The 19,395-nt window shown below is 44.3% G+C and overlaps 1 protein-coding gene across 3 annotated transcripts; it reads right to left on the bottom strand.

Annotated features, from left to right (window-relative positions):
* Positions 1-3,108: 3,108 nt before the first annotated feature.
* PRELID3A (PRELI domain containing 3A) lies at positions 3,109-16,718 on the bottom strand. 3 transcript variants are annotated; one of them, XM_033062532.2, is made up of 7 exons: positions 16,577-16,718; positions 14,064-14,232; positions 13,661-13,750; positions 12,845-12,915; positions 12,648-12,750; positions 10,997-11,084; positions 7,351-7,438 (listed from the first exon to the last, which is right to left on the bottom strand). In XM_033062532.2, the coding sequence occupies exons 1-6, from the start codon at positions 16,606-16,608 to the stop codon at positions 11,031-11,033; spliced, it is 519 nt and encodes a 172-aa protein (XP_032918423.1). In that variant the 5' UTR covers positions 16,609-16,718; the 3' UTR covers positions 7,351-7,438; positions 10,997-11,030. The 3 variants fall into 3 exon arrangements, 2 of the variants coding, with proteins under 2 accessions (XP_032918414.1, XP_032918423.1); XR_004418204.2 differs by having other exon boundaries at positions 7,352-7,438; positions 10,973-11,084; XM_033062523.2 differs by lacking the exon at positions 10,997-11,084 and having other exon boundaries at positions 3,109-7,438; positions 16,577-16,715.
* Between the last annotated feature and the right edge of the window lie 2,677 nt (positions 16,719-19,395).

Consider the following 19,395-nt stretch of genomic DNA (forward strand, 5'->3'; position numbering starts at 1 on the left):
GTTGCCCATGTTGCTCAGCTGCCCTGGCACAAGCCGTGAGCTGCTCTGTGTCCCAGGGTCCCCAGCTGCAAAAAGACACTTCAAAGTGATAACAGACTGTTTAAATCATTTTGGGAGCTGCTGCTGAAGAGCTGAATGCTCATAGCTGAAAGGATCCTGCAGTGCAAGTTTCCATCTGTTTTCAGTACTTGAAAACAATTGCAGTAATTGCACGATTATAAGCCGCACCATTTTGACTAAAATTTTGGTCTAAACCCGAAGTGTGGCTTATAATCAGATGCAGCTTATATATGGACAAAGAACGAAATGTTGCTGTTTTAGTTTGGAGGACAGGTGTCTGCTAAGAAAGGCAGGAGCTTCTCTTTGAAATGGAGAATGTAAACCCCCTCCCTCCAAATTATTATAGTTTTGAAATCAAGGGGCCTTCAGGCAAAAATATGGGAATTAGGAATAACAGTTCTTTTCTAGGGAAATTAAAATAGAAATACAGTACTACAAAGAAACAAACTCCAAACCCTGACAAAGTCAGAGTACAACCTGACACCCCATCAGGCAGGGTGTTGGTAGCAGTCCCATTCCATGGTGGCTGCATCCTCCTGCAGTGACAGATGTGGCTCAGTTGGAGCAGTGCTCCTGCAGAAGGTGCAGTTTCCCTCTAAAGGTCCAGTGGTGATGTGGAGAAATCCGGTTTTCCTCTGGAGTCCAGTGGAGAAAGGGCTCCCTTAGTGTCCCAAAACCTCTGTTTTTATCTTGATAAGAAATGTTGGGCTCTTCCCCCTGGCTGGAGCATCTCCCCATGGGATGCAGTAATTTTATCAGTCACACAGCGGGACTCAATGGGCCATTAGCAGAAAATGACTGGCTGGAGGAAGGATGGGTTGTGAAAAGATAAAGAACAATGCCTTGCCTGGTTTCAATGGATGGCCCATTAGCACATTATCTGCCATTGAGATAAGGATCACTGCCCCCACCCTCAACAGATGGTGATAGAATAGATACCTTTTATCACACTCTGTATTGTAATGTGCGGCTTATAATCAGGTGTGGCTTATAATCATGAAATTCCTGTAGTCCTACTTCCAGGTGAAACAAATTCCAGAGAGGTGAAACTTTACAATACTTTGACAAGCAAAGACTTGTGAGTGAATTTTTCTATGGTAGGTCTGCTCTCAACAAGTGTCATGGGGCATAATCAGGAGATGAAGCTGAACAGGTATCAAATTTTATGCAGTAGTAGCTTAATTTGTTTATTTGCAATAAATCAGTTCAGTAACATTCCAGTTTCTTCCCTGGTCAGGCTATTTTGCAGTGGCAGTGCCTGGCTGAACTGAGTGTCAGATGTGAGGTAGCCCAGGCTCTGTGTGCTGAGGTAATGGAAGCTGCTGCTGTCTGCAAAGTTCAGGGAGATGGGTTCTGTAGACCATTTCTAGAGGAAGTGCTTTGGAACAGACCCTTACTATAGCTAATTAAAAAATACATTTGTAAGCAGATCACTTTCAAGGTGCCAGGCTGCTACTGCAAACTCACAGCTGAAAAGGACCTGTTAGATTATTGATACATTTGATTTAAAAACAAAACAAAATAAAACAAAACAAAAACAATCCATAAGAGCATTCAATATGCAAAAAACATATTCTTGGTCCCCCCAATGCAGCTGAAAGTGTTTCCACTAAGGTTCAGATCCTCTCTGCATTTCTCCAGCCAGTGACACCAGTGCTTAGAAATGGGAGCCAGCAACGCTTTTGGCTTTTGCAGGACAGGCCCTGGGCCAGACAATGCAATGTAGGATTTTTAAACTGGATTTCAGAAATCTGAGTTCAGAAATCTGTCAAATCTAGAGTGAGTTGATGTAAGTTCTGCAGGAGGTGGGCTTCCAAAATTTGGTGGAAATAAGCACCAGTTCAGGTGGCACAGCTCGAGAGGCACCACTCTCATGGCCCAGCTTTCAGGAGAGACGGAGCCCAAGGCCCAGCTCCAGCTGAGACATTTAATGTGGGCATGTGCCTATTGAAGGCCTGGTGGTTACAGGACCTGCAAATCAACACCAAAATGAAGATAACAAGAAGGGGGGTTGAGCTGTATTTCTATTAAAGCTAATTCCATTTCCCTAACCCCCTTCTTTAATAAAGAAAAAAAATCCCAAACAGGAGGTGCAGTTTTTGGACATGAACAGACCTAAAGCACAAACCCTTCCCCTTTGAGCTTCCCCTGCTTCTGTGCTGTCACTGTGCATGTTCCGTCTGCGCATCTTCAGGGACACCAGGGGCATCAGCTCTAACAGCGAAAGGCAACAGCATTGTCTTCTGCTTGTTTCCATGTTATGTGGTACTGAAATGCAATTTCTTGTTTATGCGTTACTAATAAAAAGCTCTTTAAAATTACTGCATTGCTCTCGCTTTCTTGAGGGAACTGCGATGACCAAGGACACCATTACAGAGCACAGCTGGCAAGGCCATGTTCCACATTTGTTTGGCTAGGCAGAGCCCTGAACCTTAGCTTCTGCACATCTTAGCAAGGTCAGGAACAAAATTATAGCAAAGTAAAAGAGAAGGTATTGTACCAGCAGGGCCCCACATTAGGAGACCTGACTGATCACTTCCCTTGCAGCTGCCTTGTAGCAAAATGAGAATCATACCTCAATCATCTCAGTTGTGGAAAAATTAAAAGGACAGGACTTGTGTTTCACAGAGATGCCTTCTCACTGAACAAATCCAGAATGAAAGCATGACCTGCTCCCTGGAGCTGTGATTAAAAGGCTTAGCCCATAACCTGCATGATTCTGACAGGTGACAAGTAGTGTTGGTGGGGTAGGAAGATCGTTTATTAGATAAATAAGGTCCTATCTACAAGTCAATGTTAGTGATTTTAGATGAGTGTTTCCTGTTGTAATGCAAAATGAAGCAGCTGCCAGTCTGAAATGGAGTTACTAGTCCAGGCCCAGAGGACTCCTGCAGAGTTTTTGAGCAGTGTGTGGCTTACAGCAAGCTCCAGGGAGACTGGTACAGGATCCTGCTGCCAGTCCCAGCACAGACTAATGGAAATTATTTTTCTGCAGCTTTCTCAGGAAACCAACAGCACATTAGATATTACCACAGTCACACCCAGAAGTGTTTTTTAAACTGCACATGGCATTTATTTATTTTTATTTATTTTGGATAGCACCACAGGGTACATAGACACTACAGCCTTACAGCCCTGGCTTTCATGGCTCTCAGCCTAGGGAGGTGCAACAGTAGGAATGGTGTTGCCTCCCCACCACTGCTCCACCTGAGGATTTGAATGAAAACTATCTCATCAAGGAACATGGCTGGTGATTTACTCAGTGCTAGGTTATTACACTGTCAGTACATGAGTGCCCAGTTTGTGCTCTGCAGCAGTTCCTGACACCACCTGCTGCAGCTCAATGCCTTTGCTTACTTTAGGCAACACTTTCAAGAATATGGGAGCTTTCACTAGGATTGCCTGTTGTCCCAACAAATATAATCCTTCCTCCATTGTGCCTGCTGACCTGATGGACAAAAAGAAATAAGACGCATGGGGGATCACACTGGCACAAGGACAAATTTAGACAAAGAAAGGATAGTCTAAACAAACTCAATTAATTACACTCCAGACCATTTGACTACACTGTTTTAAATTAACACCTTTTGTTGCTATCATGAGCCTGTACAAAAACTAGACATCAACCAGAAGCCAATCTACTTTGAGTCTGGGATCTTCAACATCTTAAAATCCTTCAGGGCCAAGAACCAACATGCCCAATTTGCATGGTCTGGGAACCACTGCTGCTGTCTTCCCTCTCTGCTTCCCCTGCAGTCAGGAACCAGCTTTTCCCAGCTTCTTCCTTCCACAACAGGCATGTGTGGCACAGCAGTAAGGACAGGGAGAGCAGCCATACTTCTATCCAGTGTGGAGACCTGATGTGCTGGCACCAAATTCTTAAAATCCAACCAATCCTTACATCACACCCCCCACTCTGTTTCCTTTGAATTGCAACCCAGCAGCTGAGAAACACTGAAGTGCAGCTTGAACAACTGCTGCAAGCAACTTCCCTCTCACAACTCAAAAAACCCAACCTTACTTCCACTTTCAACTCTCAAAATGCAGAATTCTTATTCAAGATGGCACTTGCTACCTATTAATCAACATGGTTAAAGCACTGAGCTTTCTTCTGCTTGGTCCCCAGCAATTCAAGATGCCTCTAAGTAAATCAGCGCTGACTTTACACCATTTCTGCTTTACACATTTTTTTTCCTCCTACATATCCTTTTCCTCCTCCTGCTCCAATCTAAAAAGCTGCACTCTGCTGCTCCCACAAGCAACCTAACACTTTCCCTCACATGCAACTTTCTGTCTTTGAGATACCTCAGTCAATGCATGTGACATAAAACCAACTTCATAAATATTTTTTAGACATTTCCAGTAAAGAAAGAAAAGATGGAGGAACTTCTTTAGAGAGCAACAAAAACAAACAATTCCAAAGACAGCATTTTTTTGCCTCAAGGGCCAACCCAGTCTAAAACAGTCTAATAACAGGAAAGGGAACTGGGATGCTTCAAAAACAGTGTTATGCACAGCACAGACAGCTAGAGATCCCCCGGGATCCCATCGATCTGACCAGTCACATGGCCAAGGGAAAAGAAGGAAGGAAGCCCCACATGCCAACAACAAGGACAGAAAACAGGGTAAAAACTGCCCAGGAAAGCTTAGGGGAAGTTAAGAACCACTTCATCTGGGGCCTACCTGGTTCCAGTGTGACCCACTGCAAGGTCCTTTGTACACACTGGCAAAATGAGCAGCCACAGGAAGACCAATAATCCCATGGATGCACAACTGGCAACTACCCTTAAGACCAGAGGGAGCCAAGCAATGGAACTGGCCTCCAGAAAAAATCGTCTTTTTCCTACCCAAAACTTCTCCACTCCTTTAGCCTAGAGAAAAGCAGGAGAGGACTGAGCACAGGTAGGAAAGGTGCTGATGTCTGGCAAGTGGAGTGGCCAATTGGAAAACCAGGCATTTAGCCACATAGTTCCTAAGTGGTAGGAAATGGTGGAGTGAAAGCAGCCCAAAATCAGCGAGGAAGGAAACAGGAAGGAGATGCTACAACAGAAGCAGACAGCGATTAGTTCCTGCAAGAAGGAAACAAAGTGTCAGGAAAGTAATGCAGAAAACTGATGTGCAATTGGTGCTGACCTGTGAGTGTGGCAGAGGAGTTTGGCTCCAGAGAGCCTGTGGTGACTTATGTGGGAAACCAGTACTGGAAGCGCCATGCACAAGTCAGCCAGCCATAAGACAACACTAAGTAAATATTTCATTTCTGATGCATGAAGCAGCTTTAGACAACTCTTCTCCCAAATCAAAGCAATACATAAAACTCTCCAAAGGCTTTCCTGCCCCTACTGACAGTCATGTTTTCATCCCCTCAAGCATGCATGTACGGAAATGCTGAGCACAGGTTTCCAAATGTACACACACCACCAACTTCCCCCTTTTTGTGCAGAGCTCTGCCATAGTTGCATTGCCCTGCCTAGCAGAACAACACCAGGAACTACAGCATCTTTTGTGTTCCTCACCCAGGAAGTGGCATCAGTCCTGAGAAGGGCACAACTGACCTGCACCAAAGCCATCCACCTTATCTTCCAGACACAGGCTGCTTTAAGCTCTAAGTTTCTGTTCCAAAATAGGAAGGGCTTTAGGTCCACATAAAAAGAGTAGTGTAAATATTTGCTAGTCATTTAATTGCCTTCAACTAATAGACATATTTTTAAAAGGTTTATTCATTAGGATAATGTAACTTAGTTACACCCAAATTAAAGTTTACTTTCAAACTAAACAATACAAATGCTGAAAATTCCCTTAAGCCACAAACACTTTAAAATCATCAGATCAAAACAGTGACCAACATTTTACTCTTCTATTTTTTTAGAAGCTACTCATGCTCTTTAACAGCTTCTGGAGCACATGCCTGCCACTTGAACAAGTAAACATCCTTGCAACATTTATTTCACTTTGCGTGCACACCAAAAAATAAGTTAAAATGCCCCAACAGAGGTTTCTGTCTGAGAAACATATACTCCATCTGGATCAAACATGACTATTCTGTAAACATCAGACAAGGCTAAAGTCGTTACCAATATATATTTATGCATACTTAATAGGAAAGTTTCTGCAGTTATTGAAGATATTTTTCCAGATACTGAGAAGCATTTCAAAGGATTTTAAAACCATTTCGTACCCACGTGGAAAAGTGTTGAAAAGGTTCAGTTACACTGGTAGTCAGGAGTTAACAGAAAACATTTAGAAAGGAGAGTCCATTTGTGGTTCTTGTACTCGTTTTCTCCATTCAGGGAATGAAAAATTTCTCTTTGTGAAGTCCTATCATTTGGATTTAAAATCTTCTGCTCATTTCTCATTTCAACTCTTCTGGTTATTGCATTGATTTCTCCCTCAGTTAAGACATGATGTGAAGAGCAAGGACCAGTGGAACAGCACAGTCTCTTCATTCCAGTAGCCTACAACACTCTTCTTAGAGATAAATAAGTATTTTCCAGCACCTTCCAGTTACACTACCCCTGTCCTCATAGGGAGGGGAGGAACTAGGAAAAATTAATAAATAAGAAAATAAATTATACCCTTCTCCCCACCAGAAAAACTATTTTAGGTATTAACATCAATAGAAACTTTATCTTTGTTTGGATACAAACACCTAAGAGGTAAAGTATCTGTGTGTCATGTCTAGGTAGCACATTTAAACAACCTAAGAAAAGTTAGTTCCACACAAGATGAAGCCTTTCAAGATGATCCTCTAGATAAATATCAAATTCTACAGTATCATGTTCTGACTCATGTAGTTCCCTTTAACTGGCCATAAGACATTATCAGATTACAAACCAGACAAAATTCAGAGCTCTAGGATCTATCAGCCCTTCACAGAACAACGGTTCACGTGAAAAACTCTTAATTCCACACATGCTTATTCTTCAAGCTTTTCAGTTTGAGATGGTGTAAATACAACATGTCCTCTACCTTTGTTTTAAAAGGCACATTTAGGCCATTTTAAATGTGCTACATGTTTTGTTTCCAGTGTTAACCGTAAATTGTTCAAATGAAAAGAGCATCTGCAGGAGGTCAGTTTAATCTTCAGTAGCAACAAGAGCTGATGTGGTGATAATGGATGAGGTTACTTTTCCACTGATCCAGTATTCTTAAAAATGGACAAAATCTCTGCAGATCAGCCTTGGGAGGGAGCTCTACAGAGCAGTCTGCAGAATAAGACTTTTCTGTCAGTTACTTGGTTTTATTTGGTGAACCCAAATATTTGGCTTGATTTTTCCGTGGACGCTGCTGCCATGGCTGGTTTGATCCCCTCACGTGTGGACTTCAGCTCTTCTAGTTCTGTGTTTAGTTTGCTGATCACCCATTCCAGGGCATCCCGACCCTGCCAGAAAAATACTGGAATTTAGGATCAGAACAGACACACCACCACTGCTCATGTTTCTATAGGTCTTCCTCTGTCAGACATGAAACTCGTTTTGAAATCAATGTCATGCCCTGCAGAGTTTGATACGAGATTATATTGATAATTTCTTAGTATCTTCTTATGGAAATTTCATTGCAAAGGCATTTGCTTCACCCCTAAGCCAGAATGCAATGCTGGTGTGAGCCCCCAGCAGCATGCCAAGGCAAAAGGCCTAATTCAGCAGTCAAGTTTCCTTACCTAAGAGAATTGCTGTTTCTGCTGTTTGCTGCTCCCACCACCCAAAGAGTATCAGCAGATTTATGGCAAAATCCAGGTACTCTTCTCAGTTTCATTAGCCAAGCTATATAGAGAGTTCCTGAGAAGATTCAGGACCAAGAAAGTCTTTCAAGTGCTCTTTGAAGTTGTAGCTAAGTGATCTGATATCTATCAAGAGTTCAGAAATGGACTCACACTGAATTCGATATTCATACACAGCAACTTTTCAGCACATAAATCAGAGTAATTGAGAGACTGGAGTTGCACATTTTATATCAAAGTATGGGAATGCTTCAAGCTCAGAACTGACAGCCAGTGTTTCAGTAAGAGCTGGAGAACCCAGGGTAATAAGCCTGGAAAAAACCTCTTACCTGAAGAAGACTCTCTAGCAACTGCACCCCAATGACCACAAGATGCAGCCAGTGGCACAATGAAGTCAAGAAAATAAAGACGAGTTTAATGAAACAAAAGTCAAGATTTTAGAACTCCGCAAGCTCAGAATAGCAGCTTTTGTCAAAGCAAGCAGATGGGATAAGACTAGGAAAACACCTGGCCTTTTTTCACTTAGACAAAAGTCAAGAGACATTTACCTCTATTACTTCATGAAGAATAAGAAATACAAACAGTGGAGAGCACTAAGTGGGAGTCACATGGCTCTGGCCAAGTTTAGAATTCTGGAGATAAAGGTTTGAGCCCAAAAAGTCAAAAATGCTCAGGAGAGCCACTGTCAGTGTTCAAGCCTTCTGCAGATGTTGACAGAAAGGACAAGCACAGCCTCCTCTGCACACAGCTTGATCCAAGCCGTGATGTGCTAATTTTGTTTATTCATTAAAGGTGATAAAGTGCTCAGAAACATCACAGGGTCCAGAACCTGCTGTTCTCCTTTACAGACCACTAAGCATGAACAAGAATTGGTATAAGCAGCTTTAAAAATCTAAGGGAAAAAGAATGTCAGAAGAAAGCTCATACACTCTCCAAGGATTTTTTTTGCCAGTCTAGAAACATTAGTCTGGAATAAGACTGGAATAAGAGAGCAAAGTATAACCTATTAAAAGAAATAAAGCTTGACTGTGAATAGGAGCACAGTTATCTCATGACTCCCACTAAGGTCAGTGAAGCACTGACTCATTTTCTCTTTGTGTTTTCCATATTTCAGGGACTCAAAGAATAAACACTAATTGCTACTTCTGAACTGGCAGGCAGTCCTTAAGCTGAGAAAAGTCATCTTGGTCAGGGTTCAGAAAGGAAGATTCAGCTCCACCCCAAATTACCTCAAGAACTATGATGTTCCAGTTAATTAGTTCAAGGGAAGCCTTTAAAAGATACTAATAATATTCAAGAAAGCATGATTGAAATTCTTCACTTTAAGTACAGGTTGTTGATAAAAGACCTTAGAAGGGATGATTTAACTCCTGAGCTCCTTCCATTTCAGCACCAAAGTGACTGCTCTCCAGCAGGGAGTAACTTCCACCTTCTCCACAGGCTGTGCAAGACCTGGGAACACCAGCAAAGCACAAATAAAAGCACCCAGACGTGGGCAGGCTACTGCACAGTAACAAGTTGTAACCAGCTGTGAATTAACTGAGATGAGTGCGCAGTAAGGAAAAAGTGGGGGGCAGGGAGGGGGAATCATCTTTCAGTAAGCAGGCATTTGGACATTTAAAAGTCAAGTTTAAATATCCTCTCTGGGGTGACACAGGCACACAGAACTGAGACAGCAACAGCTTGGATGTTATATTTGTTATATTGCTCAAAGAAGACTTGTCAGAAGGTCAAACACCCTTGCCATAGAAAACACTCAGTAGAAAAACTAGGCCCTGACTAGAAACAATCACATCGTTGTGTTTTACTTGATATCTTTGTTCATGAGATAAATTAAGAAAAAAAATCCATGACATTCAACTGAAGCACCAATATATTTCCTCCAGTTTTTGAGAGTACATAGGTCTGTGCATATCTCCTTAGACTTGCATACACTATATGCCATATTTTGCAGCTAAGAATAAACTCATGATTTTAACAAGACTTCAGGAACATTCTGCAGAGGAAATTAAATTAGAAATCTCAACCGGATCCAAAGCCTCTGTGCCATGAAACTACCCAGTTATCATAAAAAATCTGACAGAGGACTGTCTATAAATTCTCATACTGTACAACAAGTTCTGCAGTCAGTCATGAAGCAAGCACACTCATCCCCAGGCATGCACGTTGTGTTATTAATTATTGCAGATGTCAGCAGCATGACGTGGCTGGCAGAACAAGCCTGCAGATGAAGATTTGTTGGTAGAGCTTAAGTGACTGATAAGTGCTGAGCCTTTGTAGTTGATGTTTTCCAGAAAAACAGCCATAAAAGCTTAGTGGAATGCGAAAGTAAAAGCAAACATTCATGGCATACACAGACCTCAAAGTAAGCAGTGTAAAAAGCCCAACTTTCTTAACTAGGAGAAGCAGCAAAATGGATTTCTTTCTTTTTAAGAAATCTTACTGGTTGAAGCAGGAGCCAATACAGGAATGACAGGGACAGGCTACACTGACTAGTGGAAGGGAAACAATCTGCACAGAGGTCTCACAGAGGCAAATATACTCAGTTCTCTCAACCCTGAACTCAGATTTTGTTCATGGACATATAACTGCAGGGATATGTCACTGCTAAAATGAATATAACTATAAGACCAAAGAAAAGCAGGAACAGTCTGGCATCCTGACAGCTTCAAGCTTTGCACAGATTTCCTCAGAAGGGCAACAGTATTCCTCAGGCAGAAGAAAATCAAATACAATTCTGCTATGCAAAACATTACCCCGTTAGGCAATCTGTTTCAAGAAATCAGTTTTATATCCTAATAACACAGCTCTGTTTCATTTTTATGAAGCCAATTCCACTCACTAGTCAATTTATTAATTTCTTTCAGTACCAGCTTTATACACTGAAATCACAGAAAATAGGGCCAGATCAAACACTCGGTGGAGGGACTCTTTCACATCCTAGTTGTGTGAGGTCTTCAAGCCACAAGTAAGACTGTGTGCACGAGACACGGTTGCAGCACCTTGGCTGCCCAGTGGCACAAGCATGGGCTCATGGATCCAGCCTGGACTGGGGCTACACTCACCCCCTACAACTGCAGTGCAATGAACAGATCTGCCATTCCTGTATGCAAGGTGTAAAACAGACATGCAGGGTAATTTATGAAATCCACACATATCCATGCACATATTCGCTAGAAAGCTGAGATGCTGTACCAAGAAGAAGAATGCTGGCATTACCACTAGTTAGTACAACTGCAGGTGTGGAGAACTGCTAGCTTAGAGCGCTTTCAGAATTTTGAATTATCCACTCAATAGCATCCCACCCCTAGAGTAACACAAAAAGATTTACAACAAACGGCAAATGAGTTTTTCATCATCATTAAAAAATATAAAGCATCACTGCCACTGCTACCTCAGAGCAAAGTCTCAGTAATTCCTATTTCTTCAAAACAACAAAACATTTTTCAGTAACTGCAAGAAGATTAAGAGGGGTATTTAGAGCACAGAGGCACAGCACAGCATGCAAGAAGAGCTAGTAGCAACACAGTAGGTACTGGTTAGCAAAGAGTTGGTAACAGCAACTACAAATTCCTGCCAAGTTCAAAATCTGTGGAGACTTTTCAGTGAAATAAACAGGACAAGAAGATCTTTCTGATTTGCAAGAAGCTTGTAGGCTAGTGTACTCCTTCAAAATGTCAGAACAAGAAATTGAGCTCTCTCACAGGTAACACCTCAACAGGTTCCAATAAATATTTACAGTTTCTTTGATTTCAAGAGACATGTAAATGTAACCGATGCCTCAAGAGGAATTTTGCAAGTATTTTTAAGTGTGCCTAACTTGATCTGGTGCACCAGCCAACTAAACAATGCTTTGCTACCTCTAGGTCAGCCTGAAATTTGGTCATGAGCCAGGGTTTGTTCCTCTCTTTCAAGAATATACACTCCACACAGACTTTTAAATGGAAACTGGATCAGAACAGAACTGTAATTACCTGAAATATCTTTCATTTCAAACAAACTGAGAGCACCCAGTCAGGTAAAGGTACTCTTCAGTGTCTGGAAATGACCCACCACTCCTTCCCCACCTCCTAATTTTAACATGTTTTCCTCTCACCTTAGGAGAAGCACACAGAAGGCTGGAAAAGGAAGCTTTCTCCTCCTTGATCCAGCTGGTCATACCAAATTGGCTTACACTGGCTCGGTCAAGGAGCATCCCTTACAAGGATGAAGGGGTGGCCAAAGCACAGGATCTCTGGCATAGGAGTTACCTGGGCCAGATTCCCACTGGGCTGAACCCCTCCAGCAATGCAGAACAGAATCTAAAACTCCTAACAGCACTCACCCTGCTGTTAGGCAGCAATGCCTATGCTTCTCACACAGAACTCTTCTCCAAAGAACTGTAGGACAAAGTGCCCAAGAATAAGCGCGCCCATAGCTCTGCCTGTGCTCAAGAGCAGCTCTATGGCTGCAGGCCAAATAGAAAAAGCAAGCACAGGACAGAGCAGTCAGTGCAGTGTTACCCAGGTGAGCCAGCATAGTCTCACCTCCTCAAAGAATATGCTTCTGCTTACACTACATTACTTTCAGCTAAAGGCAGGGAGACAGATCAATAATGGATATGAACTGGAATAACAAAAGCAGCATAGAAAGTAAGCTGACATTAACTGATAAATCCACATTATAAAGGCTGAAAGTGATGTTATATTCTCTACTAGCACTAACTCCTAGAAATAGGTTGCTGAGGTTCTACAAAAGATCTGTTGAAACACTGTGCACAAAACCTAGGGAAATTAAATACAACATTCAACATACACCATTGACAACTACTATTTCAAAAGAAAGAATAATTGGGTGGGGGAGAGAGGGAGGACACAGAACAAAGATGTACCTTTCTGGCATTAGAAGATATTGTGTTTGCCATCAAGCTTTCCAGGTAACTGCTCAAGCTAATGCCTTTAACAGTAATAATTGCTTCTTGAGTTAGTACAGTCCTGTAAGGGAATAAAGGAAGGTTAACACCTAAGCTGAACTGGACTAAGAAATTGTCTCCTAGACACAAAGATGCACACAAATATCCCTACTTACTTTTCTGGGTTTTCGGGATGAGGTGTGTAAACCAGTCTCTCGTCAACAGACACCAAGTTTGTGAGCGTAATCTTAAGAACAAAAACAGAGCTGAAATCCTCACTTCCCACCTTTCATTTTTCTGTTATCAGCAGCACTACTCAATAGCAGAGCACTCAATTTAATGTCAATATACTGTACACAGAATATAAAACCCAGAACACGGTCATTAAAATGACCTATAAAGGGTGATGCATCTTCTTCGATCCTTGATCTAATTACCTCAAAGTTCCCATTCACAGGACAAAGCACCAACAGCTTTCTCTGAATGTCAAGTCTGACTTACGGCCAGCAATTAAGACAGGTTCTTCCAGACCCCCATAGCACTACCTGAACTAACTCAGGAAAATTAACACTCAGGAAGGACAAGGCCTCTTGTACAGAGACAAGGCTCTCCTACAGACAACCCCACATTAAATCTGAGTCATGAGTTGCCAGGATACCAAAATACAGCACAATACTTCATTTACATTCTATGAAAAAAGGCATTTCACATTAGAACTTTTGTTGGAAATGACAGAACTCATTCATCTAAAAGTCAAACTATTTTACATGCATTCCAAAAAAAAATCTTACATTAAAAACAGAATCACAAATGTTTGATGATGAAATATTTAAATTATGAGAAGAAGAAAAAAAGTCATCTAAGACACTGATTAAGACATGTAAATTGTTGCCTCTAATGAAAGACACAGATACATTTCTAATCTAAATGTTAAGAACAAAACATCCAACTTCCAGAATTAATTATCAGAAACTTCTTAAGCCACCACTCACATTAGTTGAGCAAAGCTCCATCTTCTTTTCCACTGGATCTACCACAGAATGTTCCTCTATGTAAGTCAGAGTTCTATTTGTTCCTAGTATCTGAAGGGGGAAAAAAATGTTAAGTACCAAAATCCAACAAACAAAAGCAAAGTGAACTTTAAAACACATAAATGCCAAGTTCTCAGTGACCCCAAATAAATACAAAGTAATTCATGGATACCAGAGGATGTGATGAGTGGCAAGATGTCATTGTAGAGATTGTATCAGCCATAGAGCATGGCACAGACCAGCCTGGAAGGCATTTATAGACACACACAAATTTCAGCTTTTTACTTCGAAGTCATCTCCAGTTCAGAGGATGACATAAAAGAGATCACACCCTTTATAAAGAACAAAGGCTGCAAAAACATACTGCTTTGACAATACTGGGCAATCCCCACTCTGTGCTGAGAAGACGGTGACTGTGCAGCCTCCCCTGGTTATCCAGGCTCCTGTCAAGGACATCTACTCCCACCACACACGGATTCATGGGGTTGGGGTACTTTCTCATAGCAGCTTTGATCACCGTATCCCAGGGATGCCTGTAAAAGGAAGAGGTGAGAGTATTTGTAAGTATTCTGTATTGAATTGCAATTATTCAGATGATACTAAATCAGGATATAGGTTGTGCAATATGGTACAGGCTGTACAGCCTCCTAGCTCCCAGAAGTCCCTTTGGAATACAGTTATGCTTGGAAAGGCAATAAGAGAGTACTGACACAAGAACAGAAGAAAAAATAAATTCTTCTCTCCAGACTGAAGCAAGGAATTATTAACGCAAGAGTAAGAAAAATGAAGGCAAGGGGCAACAGTCACTCACTGCTACAAGTGACATTCGAAGTAGTGCCCACACTTGGAGATGGTGGAATCTCAGCTCATTCCAGAACTCACCAGGAAAGCAACCTTACCTAACACTTAAGCTTGCCCTGCTTTGAGAAGAGGGCTAGACTACATGACCTCCACGAGTCTACTCCACCATAAATTTTTCTGTAATTCTAAGCATACCAAATAAACTGAAGATGACATCACTAGCTTCTGCTCCTTCCTACAGCCAAAAAAAAAAAAAAAAAGCTAAGTGAAATTAAATTCTACTAAAAAAAATGATGATTGAGAAGTTCAAAATAAAGAAACAGATTTTCAGAAACCTCATCAGCTCACAGCCTGATGTCTGCACCTACACTACTGCTTCCAGCAGTTTCTTAGCAGGAATTCCACTTGTGGATACCCTTCTCAGAACTGTTTTTATGAAACAAATTTTGATAACCTCAAATTCCTGAGATCGGAGCAGTCCTACTACTCAAGGCCAGACTGTCCATACAGCTCTTGAGGTACTTCAGATTTTTCCTTCTGAAACAGAGAAGGCTACAGAAACCATGGACCTGATCCAACAGAGAAATTCTGTCCCTAATTATTTCTATATTCAGAATAACTGACTGTCATGACATGACAGCCTTAAAGCCTTTAAAAGTATGTTTAAAAATTCAACAATTGGTATCTAACTTAAGAAGGCTTAGGGCTGCCAACTCGTACTTAAGAGTTGCACTTAGGGCCTTAAATGGATTTTATTTTAGTCTTAAAATAGACTGGTATAGAAAGGCACTGACAGTACAGCACTACAAGAACAAAGAGAAAGTTGGAAAAATAAGTTATTTTTCTAATAAGAAAAGTGTCAGAAAGCTTTACTGGTGCAAGCAGAAGTAAGAGCCCTCAATTCCTGCAGCAGAAGGAGAGCTAGAGGATTGTTCCTCACTTCAGCTTTGGCGACTCCACACCTCCATCAACAGAATATAAAGAAACTGAAAATGACAAAATTCTGTTAAATGTGCCTAAGGGATTGAGTCAGACATCTGATAAGGCACAACAACATTTTATTAACCATTCAAATGAACTACCTACACCCCCACACATTACGCCATGAGAAGGGGGTGCTCTAATACAGAACTTGATGATAAAATGTCAAATAAAAATAGCTTTTGCATTTCCTAGGTTACAGATACTCATCCCAAACTCGGGAGTTGTGTCATGCTCGAGCAGTCTCTGCCTGATATTTCCTGCTAGAAATCACAGTTCACTTACACCAGACCAATGTTGAAGTGCAGCACCGAGTATCTGCATCAGCACAAGGGATTCTGTTGCGTTGAGGTAACAGAAGAAATTTAGAGTAACACATCTGAGATATTTTGTAAATATTTTAAGAACTATCACCCCCGGTGCTCTGCGAACTTCAAGACTTTAGGACCACCTGTAGCAGAGGAACCATGGGCGGCGGCATTCCCGGAGCTGCACCGGCACCGCCGACCCTCCACGCCAGCTCCCGGCACAGCTCGTGTCACACACCTCCTGATACCCGTCCCTGCTGTTTCCTCGTCACGACAAGGTGGAACCGTATGGCCAGAACCACGTTCCACGCAGAAAAGCACCGATGGGAAGAACACTTACACGGAGCTGGCTGCCGGGCACCTCAGCGCAGCGCCTGAGGCTGAGGGACACACTCTGCCCACACCTCTTGGAATAGATCGTCGGCTACATCAGTAGTTCGGGGTTTATTTTTATTTATAGCGTGAAAGTTATTTTTCCTGGACACCCAGCCCTCTATCAAGCCATCACGCTGTCGGGCCAGCTCTACCGCTCCATCCTGTTGGAATGTCATTCCCGAGCTAAGAGAAGCCCAGGCGCGGCGTCCGGCCGCGCAGGGAGCAGCTTGAGGCGATGCAGGACCGGCACCGCCGAGGCTCGTTCCCGGTCTCTCTCCTTCTCCGGCCGCGCCCGCAGCATTCCTATTTCCGCCGCCATCCCGGCGGGACCCGGCTCGCCCCGCACGGCCCGGCCCGGCGAAGCGCCGGGGTCTCGCCGCGCCCTCCGGCCCTCCCCGCGCAGCCCCCTCACCCGAAGACGTGCTCCGAGCTCCAGATCTTCATGGCCGCTGGCGGTGTGTCCCTCAGAGCCCGGCGGGAATGGCGGGAAAGGCGGGAAGCAGGGCGCGCGGCGGCGGTGCCCGGCTGACTGACAGCCTCGCGCCGGCCCGGCGAGCGCGAGCGGCCGCCGGGAGGGGCGTGGGGGGCGTGCCCGGGCCGGCGCGCGCGTCACGCGCCTGCGTCACCGCCCCGCCCCTCCCGCGCCCGTGGGAGAAGCGATGCAGCGCACATGCGCAGGAGCGCGCGCCGGCCGGGCCCGGTGTCACGGTGTCCCGGTGTGGGAGCGACTCGCCGGGATCATCCAAGTCCAGTTCGTAGCCCTGCTCAGACAGCCCCAGGAATCACACCGTGTGCCCGGGAGCGTTATCTAAACGCTTCTCGAGCTCTGTCAGCCTTGGTGCTGTGACCATTTTCCTGGGAGCCTGTTCCAGTTCCCAAACACCCTCTAGGTAAAGAACCTTTTCCTGATATCCAGCCTAAACCTCCCCTGACACAGATCGTGGAAAGGCACACCCTGAGAAAGCAGTTCTGCGTTACCATTGACTGACTGTTCCCCTGGTCCTCACAAAAAACCCAACTCCTCTGTACGGAGACATGGCGCTCCCTGAATCTCCATGGTGGAGAGCTACAAATACGATGAAGGAATTGGAGCATCTCTCTCATGAGGCCTGTTCAACCTCCAGAGGAGATGGTTGAGAGAGAGGACCCCATCAATGTACATATATATTTAGAGGGAGGGTGTCAAGAGGTTGGAGCCAGGCTCTGCTCAGTGGTGCCATGGCAGAAACTGATGCACAGGAAGTTCTTTCCAACTGAATATGAGGAACAATTTGCTTACTGTGTGGGTGAGCAAGCACTGGAACAGATTGCCCAGAGAGACCATGGAGTCTCCCTCACTGGAGATACTCAAGACCCATTTGGATGCAACTCTGTGCCGTGTGCTGTAGGATGACCCTGGTTGAGCAGGGAGGTTGGACCCAATGCCGTACTGTGATCCCTTCCCATTTTGGGATTCTGGGATTCTGTGAGCTACCAGCGTTTTGGTTTAATCAAACTGGGAGTTTTGATTAAATACCCTAATAACAGATGTGGGGGTGACACGCAGCCAGGGACAGCATGTACAGGGCTGTGCCCAGGGGAGAAGTGATTGTTGAGGAATACATAGCTCAGTTTGCAAACTGCAGATTGAGATATTGATGGAGCTGTCAGAGGGAACCTGAGACAAGAGACCATGAACTGCCAACACTTTGGTTCTGCCAGCCAGGTGAATGGACACTGGGAGACACAGGAGGAGCAAAGACTCATGAGTAAGAGCAAGATTTGCATGTGGCTTAGACTGTGGGGGTGTAGAAGCCTAGGGGTTCCTTTGCTGGTGTTCTTTTTGTGTTACTGCACCATGAATAAATTGTTTTACGGAATGAGACATTTGAGACTGCCATGAAAAACCTGGGGTGGATCCAGTAAGGAAACCTGACCCTAGCTGTGTGAGGGCAATCAAGTGGGGCTCCTGTGGGCACACTGGAGTTGCCCATTGGAAAGGGGTACTGATCCCAGCTGTGAAAGTCTCTGGCTTGGGAATGTGGCTGACAGAGAGTCTTGTGAATGGTCAGACTGGGATGTTTCCTCAACAGTGATAAAGGCAAATGGCTGAGTTCACCTAGAGGACTTTGCACAGATTCATTCTACAGCAAACACATTGATATGAAATGCCTTACATAATGGGGGAAAAACAGGAGACAGGTTTCCTTGTTTCCTTCCTCCAGGCTTTGTAGAACATTACTGCAGGCTAAACCAGCCCTGACAGCAAGGAGAACCACCCTTCTCAGTGCTGCTGGCCAGGCTGGGCTGGGCTGGACGGGGCTGGGCTGGACGGGGCTGGGCTGTGCCCTGCTGACTCATTCACACCCTTGACTCAGCAAAGGGATCTGGACAAGCTGGAAAGATGGGCTGGGACCAACGGCATGAGGTTTAACAAGAACAAATGCTGTGTCCTGCACTTTGGCCACAATAACCCCATGCAGCACTACAGGCTGCAGTCAGAGCAGTTAGAAACTGGCCCAGTGGAAAAGGATCTGGGGGTGCTGGTCAACAAGAGCTGAACATGAGCCAGCATGTGCCTCAGTGGCCAAGATCAGGGGCATCCTGGCCTGTATCAAAATGTGGCCAGCAGGACCAGGGCAGAGATTTCCCCTCCGGTATTCAGCACTGATGAGGTAACACTTCAAATATTGAGTTCAGTTCTGGGCCCCTCAGTTCAGAAGGACATTTAGGTGCTGGAGCGTGTCCAGAGAAAGGCAGTGATGCTGGGGAGGGGTCTGGAGCACATGTCCTGTGGGGAGCAGCTCAGAGAGCTGAGGGTGTTTAGGCTGGAGGAGAGGCGGCTCAGGGGTGACCTTATCTCTGTCTACAACTGCCTGGAAGGAGCTTTTGGGCAGGTCGGGGTCGGGCTCTTCTCCCAGGCAAGCAGGGAAAGAGGACATAACCTCAAACTGCGCCAGGGGAAGTTCAGGTTGGACATGACATTAGGAAGAAATTCCTCGCAGAAAGGATGATTAAATATCGGAATGGGCTGCTCAGGGAGGTGGTGTTGTCACTATCTCTGGAGGTGTTTAAGGAGAGCCCGGACGTGGCACTTGGTGCCATGGTCTAGGTGACGTGGTGGTGTTGGGTCACAGGTTGCACTCGATGATCCCGCAGATGTTTTCCAACCCGATTGATCCCGGAATTTTGAGAAAGCCGTGCGCCCAGGGAGGGCGGGGCTCCGGCGGTGACGGCGGTGGGCGTGGTCAG

This window comes from Catharus ustulatus, chromosome 1 (genome assembly GCF_009819885.2).
Source record: "Catharus ustulatus isolate bCatUst1 chromosome 1, bCatUst1.pri.v2, whole genome shotgun sequence".
Classification (NCBI taxonomy): Eukaryota; Metazoa; Chordata; class Aves; order Passeriformes; family Turdidae; genus Catharus; species Catharus ustulatus.

Coding starts and splice junctions, on each gene's coding strand:
- PRELID3A (XM_033062523.2), bottom strand. CDS start 16,608: ATGAAGATCTGGAGCTCGGAGCACGTCTTCGG. Junction 14,233..16,576: donor AGCTCGGAGCACGTCTTCGG/GTGAGGGGGCTG, acceptor TTCCTTTTACAG/GCATCCCTGGGATACGGTGA. Junction 12,751..12,844: donor CATCCCGAAAACCCAGAAAA/GTAAGTAGGGAT, acceptor ATTCCCTTACAG/GACTGTACTAACTCAAGAAG.